We start from the raw sequence: 12903 nt of genomic DNA, 5'->3' as shown, positions 1-12903 counted from the left end.
TAAGTGACTGATCGCAAAAAAAGCCCGTCATGGAAACCCCAAGTTGGGCGTTCCTCTCTCTGGGGTTTACCCTGTTAACTGCTTACATTGGCTGGCTGGTGTTATCCAGATTGTTTTGGAGCCCCCTTGCAAGATTCCCGGGGCCGCGTCTCGCCGCCCTGACCAACTGGTATGAGTTCTACTACGATGTTATCCTGCAGGGAAAATTCACCGAGCACATCCAGGATCTGCACAAGCAGTATGGTATGAAATTCACCGTCGCATGGGCAGAGCAGAGCGACTCTGATAACACTTGGGCTAGGACGTATTGTTCGGATAACCCCCTCCGAGCTGCATGTGGACGACCCGGAATTTTATGAGCAGCTCTATTCACGAAATGGGAGGAGGGACAAATACGCGTATTTCTCTGGTCGTTTTGGATATGCGAGTGACTGTTTTTCGACGATCCACCATGATCTTCATCGTCTTCGGCGCAAGCCCCTGGGTCCTATGTTTTCAACCCAAAAGATATCGGAATTTCAGCCTGTTATCCGAGCGAAGGTCGATAAGCTCTGTCAGAAGTTGTCAGAATATAGCGATGGCAAGGTCATAACACTAAATCGAGCGTGGATGGCCTTGACCACAGACATTATCACCGAGTACGCATTCGCAAAATCCTATGATCAGCTAGATTCTCCAGGTTTCAGGGAGACTCTTCACGAAGCATTGGTCGCTATTTATGTCACTGGCCACTTCGCGCTTCACTTTCCAGTCGTATTTCCAATCTTGGATGCTCTGCCAGAATGGCTTGTTCTGAAAATGCAACCGGACCTTGTCTCGGTCGTCGGGATGCGCAAGGTTAGATGCTCGAGGCAGACTCTCTTCTTGGCTCTTACTTATCCTAGTATTCTAGGACCTGGCGCGTCGGGTAAACAACATCCGGAACGGCGTAAATGACTCCTATAAGACAGTTAAGCACCGAACGATTTTCCACGAAGTGTTGAATAGCGACCTTCCGGACGACCAGAAGAGCGATGCACGCTTGGGAGACGAGGCACAACTTATTGTAGCAGCGGGGCTTATCACAACGTCGTGGGCGTTGAGTGTGGCGAGTTTTCACATCATCACTGACTCGTCCGTGTCGAAAAGGCTCCGTGATGAAGTGAATCTAGCTCAGTCAAGATCTGAAGGCCCGTTGGACTGGCGCACGCTCGAACAGCTTCCTTATCTGAATGGATGTATTCGCGAGGCTATCAGACTCGCTCATGGCATAACAACTCGCAACCCCCGTCTTGTCCCAGACTCGGAACTGGTATATGGAGAATGGGTGATTCCACGAAACACGCCGGTGTCTATGACAAATGTCGATACTTTGATGAACCCAGAGATCTTTCCCGACCCGGAGAAATTTGTGCCTGAGCGCTGGATCGAGGATCCCACTTTGGATCGGTATTTTGTGGCTTTTGGCAAGGGTTCACGGCAGTGCATGGGCATAAAGTATGCAAGCCCTTTCTTTTCATTCTTCAGGTTTTCGGGAGAAGCTAACGAGGGTGTCCTAGCCTTGCCATGGCCGAGCTCTATACTGCAATAGCAATAGTGTTCAGCCGGTTCACATTCGAGCTGCACGAGACTTCACACTCTGACATTGTTATGAAACACGCATATCTAGTTCCATACCCGAGGTGGGATTCGAAAGGGGTGAGGGCCATCGTACATTCGGTCAATCAACCGTGATCCGGGGGCTTGGGTCGTATTCGTTGTGTCAACGGGTATATGGGACTCGGGCGTCAGGACTAAGAAGCAAGGATGCACATCCGATATCCTTTACAGAACATCAAGTTAACTCCCGTATCCGAAGTAGTAACTAGTTAATCTAACAACTTTGAAGTCTTTGATCTTTTTGATTCGAAAATTGAATCGGGTGGGCCAGGTACCTTGGCTGCCCCAACGAACAGCCAACGCGAGCCAAAATAGATGGACCTGGATCCCTAATTTGTCAGTCTCCCCGCGCGACTCTGATGGGTCTCAAGCTTAACCAACGATGTCACTCTTCTCGTGGTGGTGGGGTCACATCGTGGTGCCTTTGCTGCGCCCAGGGGTCTTTTCTTTTTCCCCTCCCTCTTTTCCTTTCCTTTCCTCTTGTTCAATTAATATTCGGGAACAATACCGCCTCATCCATGCATTTTGCTCTTTCGGTTTTCTGTTTGGTTGGAGATCCTCCTATCACAAAGCTTAGTGTTGCTTGGCTTCCGTGTTGCTAAGCCGTGGTTTCATCAAAATGCCGGCCTTGAACCCAGAAATGGCGCCTACGGCCTTGAAATTCTACACTCATCGCGGTGTGGACCTTCTCATCTCTCTTCTACAGTTCCAGCTCCCACAGTCCGGCACACTCCTTCGGCGCCTTCAGCACGACATAGTTCGCAAATCGCCAACAGCTTGTTACTTGGCAACGTTCCCGCCTACTGACGAGCAAGCTTCAGCCTCCCATCCTGCTTCGCCATGGCTGGTTGCATATGTAGATTTGTATGCGTGGCCAGGGACTCAGGTATGGTTGTACTCCAGTCTCCAGGCCGAGAGTAGCACAGTTCCTGGGCAAAAGTCGACACTCAACTCTAGCGATGCCCATTTGACCGCAGCTCGTTCGCAACTGCTAAGCTTAATAACATACTGCTTTGATAAACTTCTTCCAAGGTTTATTTCTAGTCCGGAAGCCCAAGGCACATCGGCGAACGGAGGTCATGGAGCTCATCCAAACCGTCCGCCGTCTAGGCCACTTACGACGATCTTACTCGGCAGTGTGCACTCTGGTGTTGTAAAACTCCTAGAGGAGTCAATAGGACTTATGAGCCGTCCCAGATTCCACATACCCCAGCCAGATTACTGCGTAAAATATTCCTTCGCTCGCTCCGTGTACGATCCGGTGTCCAACGCATCCTCCTCCCTTCTCCCCCCGGGATATCGATTTTGCACACGTGACGGCGTAGAAGGGTTCCAGTCGTACCACTATGATCTTATAAAGAGTCGTTCTTTCATAGTCCGCCAGAGAAAAGCCTTAGAAGACATGGCCAGTGTTGTAATGTATCACGACGGCACCGGAAACATCAAAGAGAACGGGCGTGATGGGGAGCATGGCGCGCAAGAAATGCCCGTGGGCTGGGCCTTTTTAGGTTACGATGCCAGTCTCGTGTCATTGCATGTTGAACAGGAGCATAGAGGTCGTGGATTAGCAGCTGCCCTTGCGAAGTCGGTGATGCGACGAGGGATGCTGGACAATCGCCAATTCTGTTTTGGAAAGGGGGATGGCGAGGAGCGGTGGGCGTTCGCTGACGTGATGTCGTACAATGATACCAGTCACCGGGTCATGGAGAAGATGGGCGGCGAATCCGTCTGCACCGTGTCATGGGTCTCCATCGCGCCGTGCACTGACGAGCATCGCATCGGTGATATGGCGAAAGGCATCCAATGCTGAAGAGCAAGGAGGTGTTAACGACGGAGATGCAATGCTCGCATCGGGTCTGTTATCGCTACCTGCCGGTGCGATCTGCGAACTGGAATCGTTAAATCCTTGCTATCTGCATTGTATCGTGCTTTCATGTCGGGTTCGGCACGACAGGGCGCTCGCTCGGCATCTACCGGGCAGGCCCAAAACCAGCGCCTCTCAGATAAGAGGCTCCAACACTTGGCCACGCAGCCCTACACAGGGTGATCGTCTCCTGCAAAACGGGCAACACCACCGTCGGATCACGTCTCTTGCCCACGGGCACTGTACACATTCTGCACAGAGAAAATAGAATTGGGCTACTCCGCACAGCCGATAGGCCGCGCAAACCGAGACCTCGCATGTAAATACTCTTCGTAGCTTAGAGCCCTCCGCGGTTATCTGGTAAGCGCGTTGCTTCCGGCAGTGTGTAATTGGCCAGATTCTCGTGGATGGCCGCCCCGCCGCTGCGGATCCAATCAGATCACTGCAATTACATAGGGACCGCTGCTGCCAAGCGTTGACGGAGGCGGTGGGGTTGGCTGAGGGGCAGATTGCCCGCTGATAGGCAGTCTTGTCGCGGGGTAGAGAGGATGGCGTCGGCTGCCAGTCGGCTTCCGAACATTACTCATCGCATCGCGAACCATCTAAAGGGCGCAACAGGAGCCATGGCCACGGATGATAGGAACAGCCATCTGATCTTCGGATTCTACGCGGCGTCGGGGACAAAGGTGAGCCTAGGTTGTTTTCTCGACACCCACACCATGAGTGTGGCATGCTGATAAATCAAGGAGTAATAGGATATAAACATCGATCGTTGCCCCAATTGAACGAGAACATCATCATAATACAGCACAGATACACACACTCTCACACACACTCTCTCACACACTCTCTCTCACACACTCTCTCTCACACACACTCTCTCACACACACTCTCTCACACACACTCTCTCACACACACACTCTCTCTCTTGCTTGTCTTCAGAAGCCATATTCTTGTCTTTTTTCCTTGACATACAGCAACCATGGGAAAGTCACTGGTATACCCGAAGCGGGAGAGTAATACCATGAACCGGTATAAGCATAGAGGTAAAGTGCATCGCTTCTTCCAACGCGTCATACACTCCACCAGGGATTTAACCATTCTCAACAATAGGGACATATGATCTTGGTCCTATCCACTCCATCATCAACAGCGCACCTGTTTTGCATGTTTCCTTCAGCCCCAGTCCAGATGACCCATTCCCCGCCATTCTTCCTATGATCGGCCAAATGGGTTCATTCGAATATCCCTCGTCCGGAATAGACGACCCTCTTGAGTGCTACCTTCACGGATACGTTAGCTCCCGGATCATGAACCTGGCTCGCGCCACAGATGGCAAGGGACTTCCTATCTGCATCGCCGCGACACATGTGGACGGACTAATTCTCACCCTTACACCTAATTCGCACAGCTACAACTACCGCTCCGCAGTGCTCCATGGATACGCCACCCTGGTGACGGACGTAGAAGAGAAGCTGTGGGCGATGAAGCTGATCACTAACTCAGTGGTGCCTCAGCGATGGGAGAACACCCGCATCCCACCGGACGGCGCAGAAATGCAGTCTACCACCATCCTCAAAGTCAAAATCGTCGATGGTAGTGGGAAAATCAGAGACGGTGGCGTGTCCGACGAGAGAAAGGACAAGGATAGACCCGACGTCACGGAAAAGGTCTGGACCGGTGTTGTCCCCGTTTGGCAGACGTTCGGGGAGCCGGTGCCGGACGGCCTCAACAAGGTCAATGAGGTTCCGGAACATATCAGTTCATATATCGAGCGGATGAACGAGCAGAATCGAAAGTGTGCATTTGATGCGATCAAGGTTCCATTGCCGAAGGAGGAGCAACATTAGCTCAAAGGCCGACAGTGTGAGGGTGCTGTGTTTGTAGCTTCAATATACTTTTGTCTCCAAATATGCTTAATTTGTTTGACGGTTTTGTCATATTTTCGAGTCATCGTCAAAAATATCCCGACAGTACTCCGTATAAATGCGCCAGATCAGCGCAAGCACAGCATACGTTGTCCCTAAAAAGCGATAATCCCGGCTTCTGGGAGTATCGCAGGACGGCTGGGCCTATGAGTCTAATATGAAGGGCGTGTTGCGCTGCGGCCCTCGAATTCGAGTTCAACCCCAATCTTGGCGCCCAAAGAACCTTGTTTGCTATGGAAGCTTTAAGCCTCTCGCAAGCCGAGAAAACTCCACATGTGGAGAAATCGTCGCGATGTTCTGGCTTTGTCAAATCTCCAGCCGTGTTTGCATCTTTGGAGGGCGATTATTTGTTCGTAGAGCTGCATTCCGAGCCCTCCGGATCGTGCTCCAATGCATAGACTGGGGTAACTGTCTCAGCTGCGTGGCTACCCCGCATCTGTATGGAAAAAGGCTGGGAGTCATATGGGTGGTATGCATTGTGTCAGCCAGCATCTACCATTTTCCGTCCTCCATCTTCGCAGTTTTCTTCACGAGTAGGAATCTTTCTCATACACCTAGAGCCCTGATCAAACCTGCCTCTAGTTATCTCAGGGCCTTCCATTATACACCGTCGGAGGGTGTTCCGCAATATCACCATGGCGTCAGCACCGGGAGCTTCTGTGATACCAGAAGCTGACCTCCTCTCATTTCGAGAGCACCTCAGGTCCAGCAAGCGTGTTATGGCCGTCATAGGCGCGGGACTTTCAGCGGCATCCGGTTTACCAACGTTCAGAGGAGTGGGAGGACTGTGGCGACGTTACTCTGCCGTCGACCTGGCCACGCCGGAAGCATTCAATGCGACGCCTGGTCTGGTCTGGCAGTTTTACGGTTACCGGCGACATATGGCATTGCTTGCTAAACCAAATAGGGCACATTATGCCCTCGCAGAGTTTGCGAAGAAGAATCCAAACTTCATCGCATTAACTCAGAACGTGGACGGTATGCAAAATGACAGCAGCTGATACTTATTCGTGGATGAGAATGCTGAATATAATCGCGTTGGCAGGGTTATCTGAACGAGCGGGCCATCCCGAGACCCAAATCCAACGTCTCCACGGTTCTCTATTTACCATAAAATGTGCGAACGAATATTGCACCTATTCTCGTGATAATGACTTCACCGACCCAATTGTCCCAGCGTTAGAAATTCCGAAGATACCTTTTGGAGTTGACCCATACCCAAAGGACCATACTGGAGAAAGAGCAGGACAGGCGCTCGAAGATGCGATGAAGTCTAACGCAGCGGGTCCCGGTTGGGCACCTGGGAGTGGAGAACTGGATATTTCAAACCCCAATGTTCCTATCCCTAATCTGAGGGAGGAAGATCTCCCGCCATGTCCGGAGTGCTCAACTGGCTTGCTTCGACCTGGTGTCGTCTGGTTCGGCGAACCTCTGGTCGAGGAAACTATCAATACCGTAGAAGATTGGCTTAAAAATGGCCCTGTTGATCTTGTCTTGGTGATCGGAACGAGTGCGCGGGTCTTTCCAGCCGTTAGCTACATTGATCGCGGGCGATGCAAGGGTGCCCGCGTTGCGATAATCAACATGGATCGAACCCATTTGCCTCGAACCGGAATGAAACCTGGCGATTGGATTTTTGAAGGTGATGCAAGTGCCATTATCCCTGAGCTTTTGAAAGAGGTTGTCGGCGAGATTGAGTTACCAGAGAATCAATAAGTCCTGGGAAAGCACGAAAATGAGGTTTAATTTCCAAGGCTTTTCCGTTTTGGTCGATATATCCGGGCGTTTTGATCTACTATCCTGTTCAATTTTTTATTTTTTTTTTTTATTTTTTTTTTTTAAGAAAACGTGACTTCTTGCGGAGAACTTACTTTGCGGTTACCTGGGGATGCAGCCTGGCGTTTCTTACGGAGAAACAAAATGGGCTAAATATAACCAATAATTAATAGAAATTGACCCAGCATCCTTGGAAAAGAAAAATTATCTTGCAATTTGTAATGTGTTCTATTGAAAACATGTTGATGGACGGAAGGGTCAAGTACGTTGCATGCAAAGGGGTTCTCCCCTTTCCATTGTCCGTGGCCTAGCCCGTTTTCCTAAGGCTTATGAGCTATAAGTAAATCTCTTCAACATGGTCAATGTACAGCAACTACCACTCAAACATTGCATTTGCAACCAGTAACTCTAGAGCCTCTCCCTTACCCAAGAGATATAAGTGGCATCACATGGTTGCAGGTCCACTGCACTTGGGGGCATAATAAGCGCTGTAGTCTTGAATATCCAGAGCCATACACTAGGAGATGTGACAGCAGCAGCAAACAAAATGGAAGGAGAGGAAACGTGAACAGTGCATGCTCTCAGCAACGAATGATGCCTGATACTCCGTGGACTCGGGGAGACACCAAACGTTCAACGCCTCTGTTTGTGATGACTAATCACCCTCGTTGCCATGGCATCAGCCTAACAAAACACGCGCTGGAGCTCGAGCAAGCTTTCGTTGCATCGACAAGCACACAGAGAGCGCATTTTTGCTCACCCATCTCTCATTTATGGGTTGATATAACGGATGAGAATTTCCTTCCAGGTGTTTGCTTGAAAGCACTTACCTTTTGAGCAGTCTATCTCCAAGCCCGTGAGCCATTTTGTTTTATTGTGAGGCTTGGTAGTGAATTGGCTGTCACAAGGGGCAAATTTCCGAACAGCCTCACCCTCTTCGAGCCCGTTTCTTTCGCTGCTATATTGTTGTAAAATTCTTAACTTTACTGGATTTTGACCAGAATGCTAAACGAGCGTGAGCCGCCGAAACATCGGCCGGGATCTATGGGAAGTGGAGAGAATCAATCCCAGAGAATGGTTCCACCGGAGTTTGGAAAGCCCTCTCTGCTTGGGTCTAACAGGGGAAATCCTTTCTACATCCCGAAGCCGAACAAAACTCGCCCAGAACACCACAGGCCGGTGACAAATTACTCACAATCACAACAATCAAGGGACAGGCGTACCGTTGATCCGTTCCAAGTGGTGAAGCCTTCCTCCGCGTTCACGGGCTACAGGTCCTCAAACATACCCGATGACGACGACGTGGTTGAAATAACTCGCCCTACAAACGTTGTTTGGACCACTCAACCGAGATCGAAGCCGTATTTCTCCTCTAAACCCACCCCGTCGATTAGCAAATCCCGGAGCAATTTGAAGAACTTTATAGACTTGACTGCAAATACTGTTGGGTCAGCGACGGGTCCCTCTGTGTACGATGATGACTCTCGGGCGATAGAAGCCTACTCGTATCTGGATAGCGCGAAGGCAAATGAGAACATCAAAGCGTTGCTTGAAGGTGCATTTGAAGACGAAGATGACAAGCCCCGAACTAGGATCCGCAAGAAAAAGATTCAGACCCAGGTTGATGAATTGGCGAACAAACTTCAAGGGATTAATGTCAATGAGCAAAACTCCATCCAGAAATCTGCAAATGAGGGCGAACCGCCAAAAGAAGAAGAGGACGATGAGGAAGAGGAGAATGATGGAACTATTGAAGGTTTAAAGGTCACACTGCTCCCCCACCAAGTTGAAGGTGTAAGCTGGATGAGGGACAAGGAAACAGGGCTGAAGAAAACTAGAGGCGTGCTCCCCAAAGGTGGTATTTTAGCAGATGATATGGGTCTTGGGAAAACCGTTCAGACCATCGCACTTATGCTCTCCAATCCAAGGCCGCCTCCCGGAAAAGATGGCGAAAAAGATAACCCGAAGGATAAGGCAAAAGTCCCTGATAAAGTAGGGAAAGGAACATTAATTGTTGCCCCGGTGGCCTTGATCAAACAATGGGAGTCTGAGATCGAAAGTAAAATCGAGTCAACCCGTCGGCTGAACGTCGGCGTTTATCATGGTCCAGGTCGTGCAAAAATTGCTAAAGATCTCGCAAAATACGACGTTGTTATTACAACATACGGCACTTTGAGCTCTGAACACGGAGGTTCAAGCAAGACAAAAGATACGTCAGATGGGAAACCTGGATGTTTTGGAATACACTGGTATCGAATTGTCCTTGATGAAGCCCATACGATCAAGAACCGCAACGCGAAATCCACACAGGCCGTATACGCGTTGGACTCACTGTACAGATGGTGCCTGACTGGTACTCCCATGCAAAATAACTTGGATGAGCTTCAAAGTTTGATCAGATTCCTACAGATTAAACCTTACGATGATCTCGCTGCATGGAGGGACCAAATCACTCGCCCACTAAACAACGGTCGTGGCGGTTTGGCCATCCGACGATTGCAAATCTATCTGAAAGCCTTTATGAAACGACGAACAAAAGACGTATTAAAGCTGAACGGTGGTCTCGATAACAAGAGCCCAGATGATGAGAAGGAAAGCGATAAGCCATCGAGCGGCTTTCGAATCACAAAGCGAGATGTCATCAAAGTCGAGGTTGATTTTACAACGGAAGAAAGGGAATTTTACAGTCGTCTTGAGGATAGAACAGATAAGAGCCTGGAGAATATGATTGGCCATCATAAATTGAACTATGCCAGTGCTTTGGTGCTGTTACTCCGTCTTCGACAAGCTTGCAATCACGCAGATCTTGTAAAGGGAGATCTTGCTCGGGAAAAGGATGCAATTATTGCCAATGGTAACCAATCAAAGGGCTCTGAGGGAGGCGATATGGATGAGATTGCCAACATGCTAGGGGGCCTTAGCGTTGTTAGCAAGCGCTGCGATATCTGCTTGATTGACCTAACTTCAGAGGAGACCAAGAGCGGTGCAATCAGGTGTAACGATTGCGAGGCTGATCTGAAGATTCATGTCGGCTTGTCGAAGGACAAAAAGGCAAAGAAGCAGAGAAAGAAGAAGCCCAAGGAAAAGCAGGTCTTCGTGGAGGCCGCCGAGCAACAAACGGCGAGGCGTCAAAGGAATCGACGCGTTATTCTTGACAGTGATGACGAGGATGAAGGTGAATGGATTGTCCCTGAGAATAAGCGGGTATCAGAGGATATTGGGAGAGCTGGAGGGACAGATGACGAGAATGCTGAGGGTGGTGGGGAATGGATCGGCTCCGAAGACTCAGAGACTGGTGAGGATGAGGAAGATAGTGCTCAAATCGACGACGATGACGATGTAGACGAGGAACAAGACGATCCGGACTACACCGCGTTGAGGAATCTCTCATCCTCGACGAAGATCAGGCATCTCCTGAGAATATTGAAGCGAGAGGCTGGAGAGTTTAAATTCATTGTCTTCTCCGTTTTCACCTCCATGCTAGATAAGATTGAGCCATTCCTCAAGAGTGCAGGTATTGGCTACGCGAGATACGATGGTGGAATGAGAAATGACCTTCGAGAAGCTAGTCTTGAGAAACTCAGACACTCGAGTTCCACTCGAGTGCTTCTCTGTAGTTTACGAGCGGGTTCATTGGGGCTGAATCTTACAGCTGCCAGTAGGGTGGTTATCCTAGAACCATTTTGGAACCCAGTACGTATACTCCAGCCCTTGACCCCCATTTTTGTATCACTAGCATTTAACTCTATTGCAGTTCGTCGAGGAGCAAGCCATTGACCGTGTCCACCGTCTGAATCAAACAGTGGACGTGAAAGTCTACAAGATGACCATTAAAGATACCGTCGAAGAGCGTATTCTCGACCTCCAGGAGCGCAAACGCGAACTTGCCAGTGCCACCATCGAAGGTAAGACCGCGGCGGGGAAACTCACCATGAACGATATGCTTGCCTTGTTCCGTCACGATGCGGAGGCGAGGTACGTGGAAGACGAAGGGTTGGACTTTTCTTCCGGAAAGGGACGGCTGTTGGAGTCCAGGGAGGTGGCGGAAGATGCGTTTGGGCATCTGTCCTTGAGTGGTTCTTTGCGGAGTTCGTCTTTGAATCCGGACCAGAACCAGGGAAGAAGGGCTTCACCGCCGGTTATGGAGCGGGATCTGAACAAAAACAGGAAGCGGGTGCAGGAAAGCTCTGTATACGGGCGGAGATGGTGACGCAGGTGTTTCGTTTATTTGAAATTTCGGGTACTGAACCCATACTGTCTTTTGCGTAACACCATTGTTTGCTGGGTTATTAGATTTGGGGCGGGCGGCGTTTGTTTCCGGATTCTCGAGGCTTGGTGGGATCATATCGAACTGTGGTTACCTAGACCTTTTCTTTTTTCTTTTTTTAAATTTAAATTTGACATCACTTTTCTTTTTCTCTTCACCAGGTTTGTAGCTATCACTCTGTAGTTGACCGGTGCAGGGTCTTGGATTGATTGACTGAAAATATAACCGAGATGGGAAAGGGGCCCATGTGTCTTCCGCAATACTCTCCAATATTCCTGAAACAATTTACGCTCCACCGAAAACCTCTCTAGGTAAAAGATGTCCGTTAAGAGAACCCCCTGGTTTTCTTTCTCTGACACACGATGTCGACGCACCGTTCTCCACCATGTGCTGGCGCTATCCAGGGTGGGGAATCTCAAGCGAACATAGGGCTGAAACCATCCAGGGTGTCTGGCAGGCGATTGGATCGTTTGTCCCGTTTTTCTTTTGTGGGGGAGGAGAACTACAAATGACGCCGGGAGGTTTGAGAGAGGTGTTGGTTTTGTTAGGGGGGGAGGGTGAGCGAGAAAGTTGCATTCATCGCGAGGGAGACGGATGGGCCTTTTTTTCCCTCGTGTGCGGAGAGGATACAGAAAATCTGAATTGACAAGCAGGGGATTCTCATTTCGGTTGTTGTTCCTTGCGGGGCACAATGCTTCAGCACGGCGCCATTTTCTTTCTTTTCTTCCTTTTCTTTTCGTAACCCGCCCAATGTTTGCGTCTTTTTCGTTTGTTCTCGAGACACTTTCTTTGTCCCCATACCGAGTAAGGTCACGTACATCGCCTCACTGCGGACGATATTATTGGCCCATCTGCATGGTAAAAGCGGTGTGGATTTGTCTTTGTTCTAGAAGACTTCTTTCTCGCGTGGCCAGTGTGAGAGTGTGTGGGTTTGAAAGGCGTGGATGGCTTTCTCCCACGTGTTGCGCTTCATTTATGCAGGCTGCCTTGCTTGCACCCCTGCAGAGTATCTTGTTTTTTTTATTTTAAATTTTTCCTTGTCCATGAAATTTCACCTGTTGGATCTCATGTACCGAGCACGCTGTGCATCATAATCAGATAATTAATGAAGCCCAAGAATGTACTCCGTAATGAAGCATGGGAATCCATGCGGGGTTGGGATGCAGGTTGGCCGGTTTTTCCCCGGCCTATCAAACATGAAAGGGAGATTTTTTTAGTGGACCGAAAAATTGGGATCTCCCGAGCGGTGAAGTTGGGTATTTAATTGTCCATGTTCATATGGAGTATGGATGGATTTTGTTTTCTAATTCAAATAAATACTTGAAGGGCATGTGGGAGGGAACACGATCTTTGTACCTTGGACGGAGTACTCACGAAGTACCCCGTATCGAATCTTGTAACATGGCACGAGGCCGGGGTGCAATCTGCT

General features: G+C 49.5%; 5 protein-coding genes across 5 annotated transcripts; all 5 read left to right on the top strand.

Moving 5' to 3' along the window:
- Nucleotides 1-29: 29 nt before the first annotated feature.
- CIMG_01197 (cytochrome P450 family protein) lies at nt 30-1713 on the top strand (the record flags this gene model as incomplete). The annotated part of the gene is made up of 4 exons (XM_001247425.2): nt 30-243; nt 302-837; nt 893-1476; nt 1539-1713. The coding sequence occupies 4 exons, from the start codon at nt 30-32 to the stop codon at nt 1711-1713; spliced, it is 1509 nt and encodes a 502-aa protein (XP_001247426.2).
- A 544-nt stretch (nt 1714-2257) lies between these two features.
- On the top strand, nt 2258-3448 carry CIMG_01198 (acetyltransferase; the record flags this gene model as incomplete). Its single annotated transcript, XM_001247426.1, has 1 exon — nt 2258-3448. One exon carries the CDS (start codon nt 2258-2260, stop codon nt 3446-3448), a length of 1191 nt encoding a protein of 396 aa, XP_001247427.1.
- Nucleotides 3449-4178: 730 nt separating this feature from the next.
- Nucleotides 4179-5707, top strand: CIMG_01200 (uncharacterized protein). The gene is made up of 2 exons (XM_001247428.2): nt 4179-4549; nt 4617-5707. Exons 1-2 carry the CDS (start codon nt 4486-4488, stop codon nt 5351-5353), a joined length of 801 nt encoding a protein of 266 aa, XP_001247429.1. The 5' UTR covers nt 4179-4485; the 3' UTR covers nt 5354-5707.
- A 46-nt stretch (nt 5708-5753) lies between these two features.
- CIMG_01201 (SIR2 family histone deacetylase) lies at nt 5754-7407 on the top strand. The gene is made up of 3 exons (XM_001247429.2): nt 5754-5900; nt 6014-6409; nt 6477-7407. The coding sequence occupies exons 1-3, from the start codon at nt 5894-5896 to the stop codon at nt 7145-7147; spliced, it is 1074 nt and encodes a 357-aa protein (XP_001247430.2). The 5' UTR covers nt 5754-5893; the 3' UTR covers nt 7148-7407.
- Nucleotides 7408-7979: 572 nt separating this feature from the next.
- CIMG_01202 (SNF2 family helicase/ATPase) lies at nt 7980-11625 on the top strand. The gene is made up of 2 exons (XM_001247430.2): nt 7980-10900; nt 10962-11625. The coding sequence occupies exons 1-2, from the start codon at nt 8210-8212 to the stop codon at nt 11415-11417; spliced, it is 3147 nt and encodes a 1048-aa protein (XP_001247431.2). The 5' UTR covers nt 7980-8209; the 3' UTR covers nt 11418-11625.
- Nucleotides 11626-12903: the final 1278 nt, after the last annotated feature.

Source organism: Coccidioides immitis (assembly GCF_000149335.2).
Source record: "Coccidioides immitis RS genomic scaffold supercont3.1, whole genome shotgun sequence".
Lineage (NCBI taxonomy): Eukaryota > Fungi > Ascomycota > Eurotiomycetes > Onygenales > Onygenaceae > Coccidioides > Coccidioides immitis.
Note: the sequence above shows the minus strand (reverse complement) of the source record. Positions and strands in the feature narration are given on the sequence as shown.

Coding starts and splice junctions, on each gene's coding strand:
- CIMG_01200 (XM_001247428.2), top strand. CDS start 4,486: ATGGGAAAGTCACTGGTATACCCGAAGCGGGAGAGTAATACCATGAAC. Junction 4,550..4,616: donor GAACCGGTATAAGCATAGAG/GTAAAGTGCATC, acceptor TCTCAACAATAG/GGACATATGATCTTGGTCCT.
- CIMG_01201 (XM_001247429.2), top strand. Junction 6,410..6,476: donor ATTAACTCAGAACGTGGACG/GTATGCAAAATG, acceptor TCGCGTTGGCAG/GGTTATCTGAACGAGCGGGC.
- CIMG_01202 (XM_001247430.2), top strand. CDS start 8,210: ATGCTAAACGAGCGTGAGCCGCCGAAACATCGGCCGGGATCTATGGGA. Junction 10,901..10,961: donor TAGAACCATTTTGGAACCCA/GTACGTATACTC, acceptor ACTCTATTGCAG/TTCGTCGAGGAGCAAGCCAT.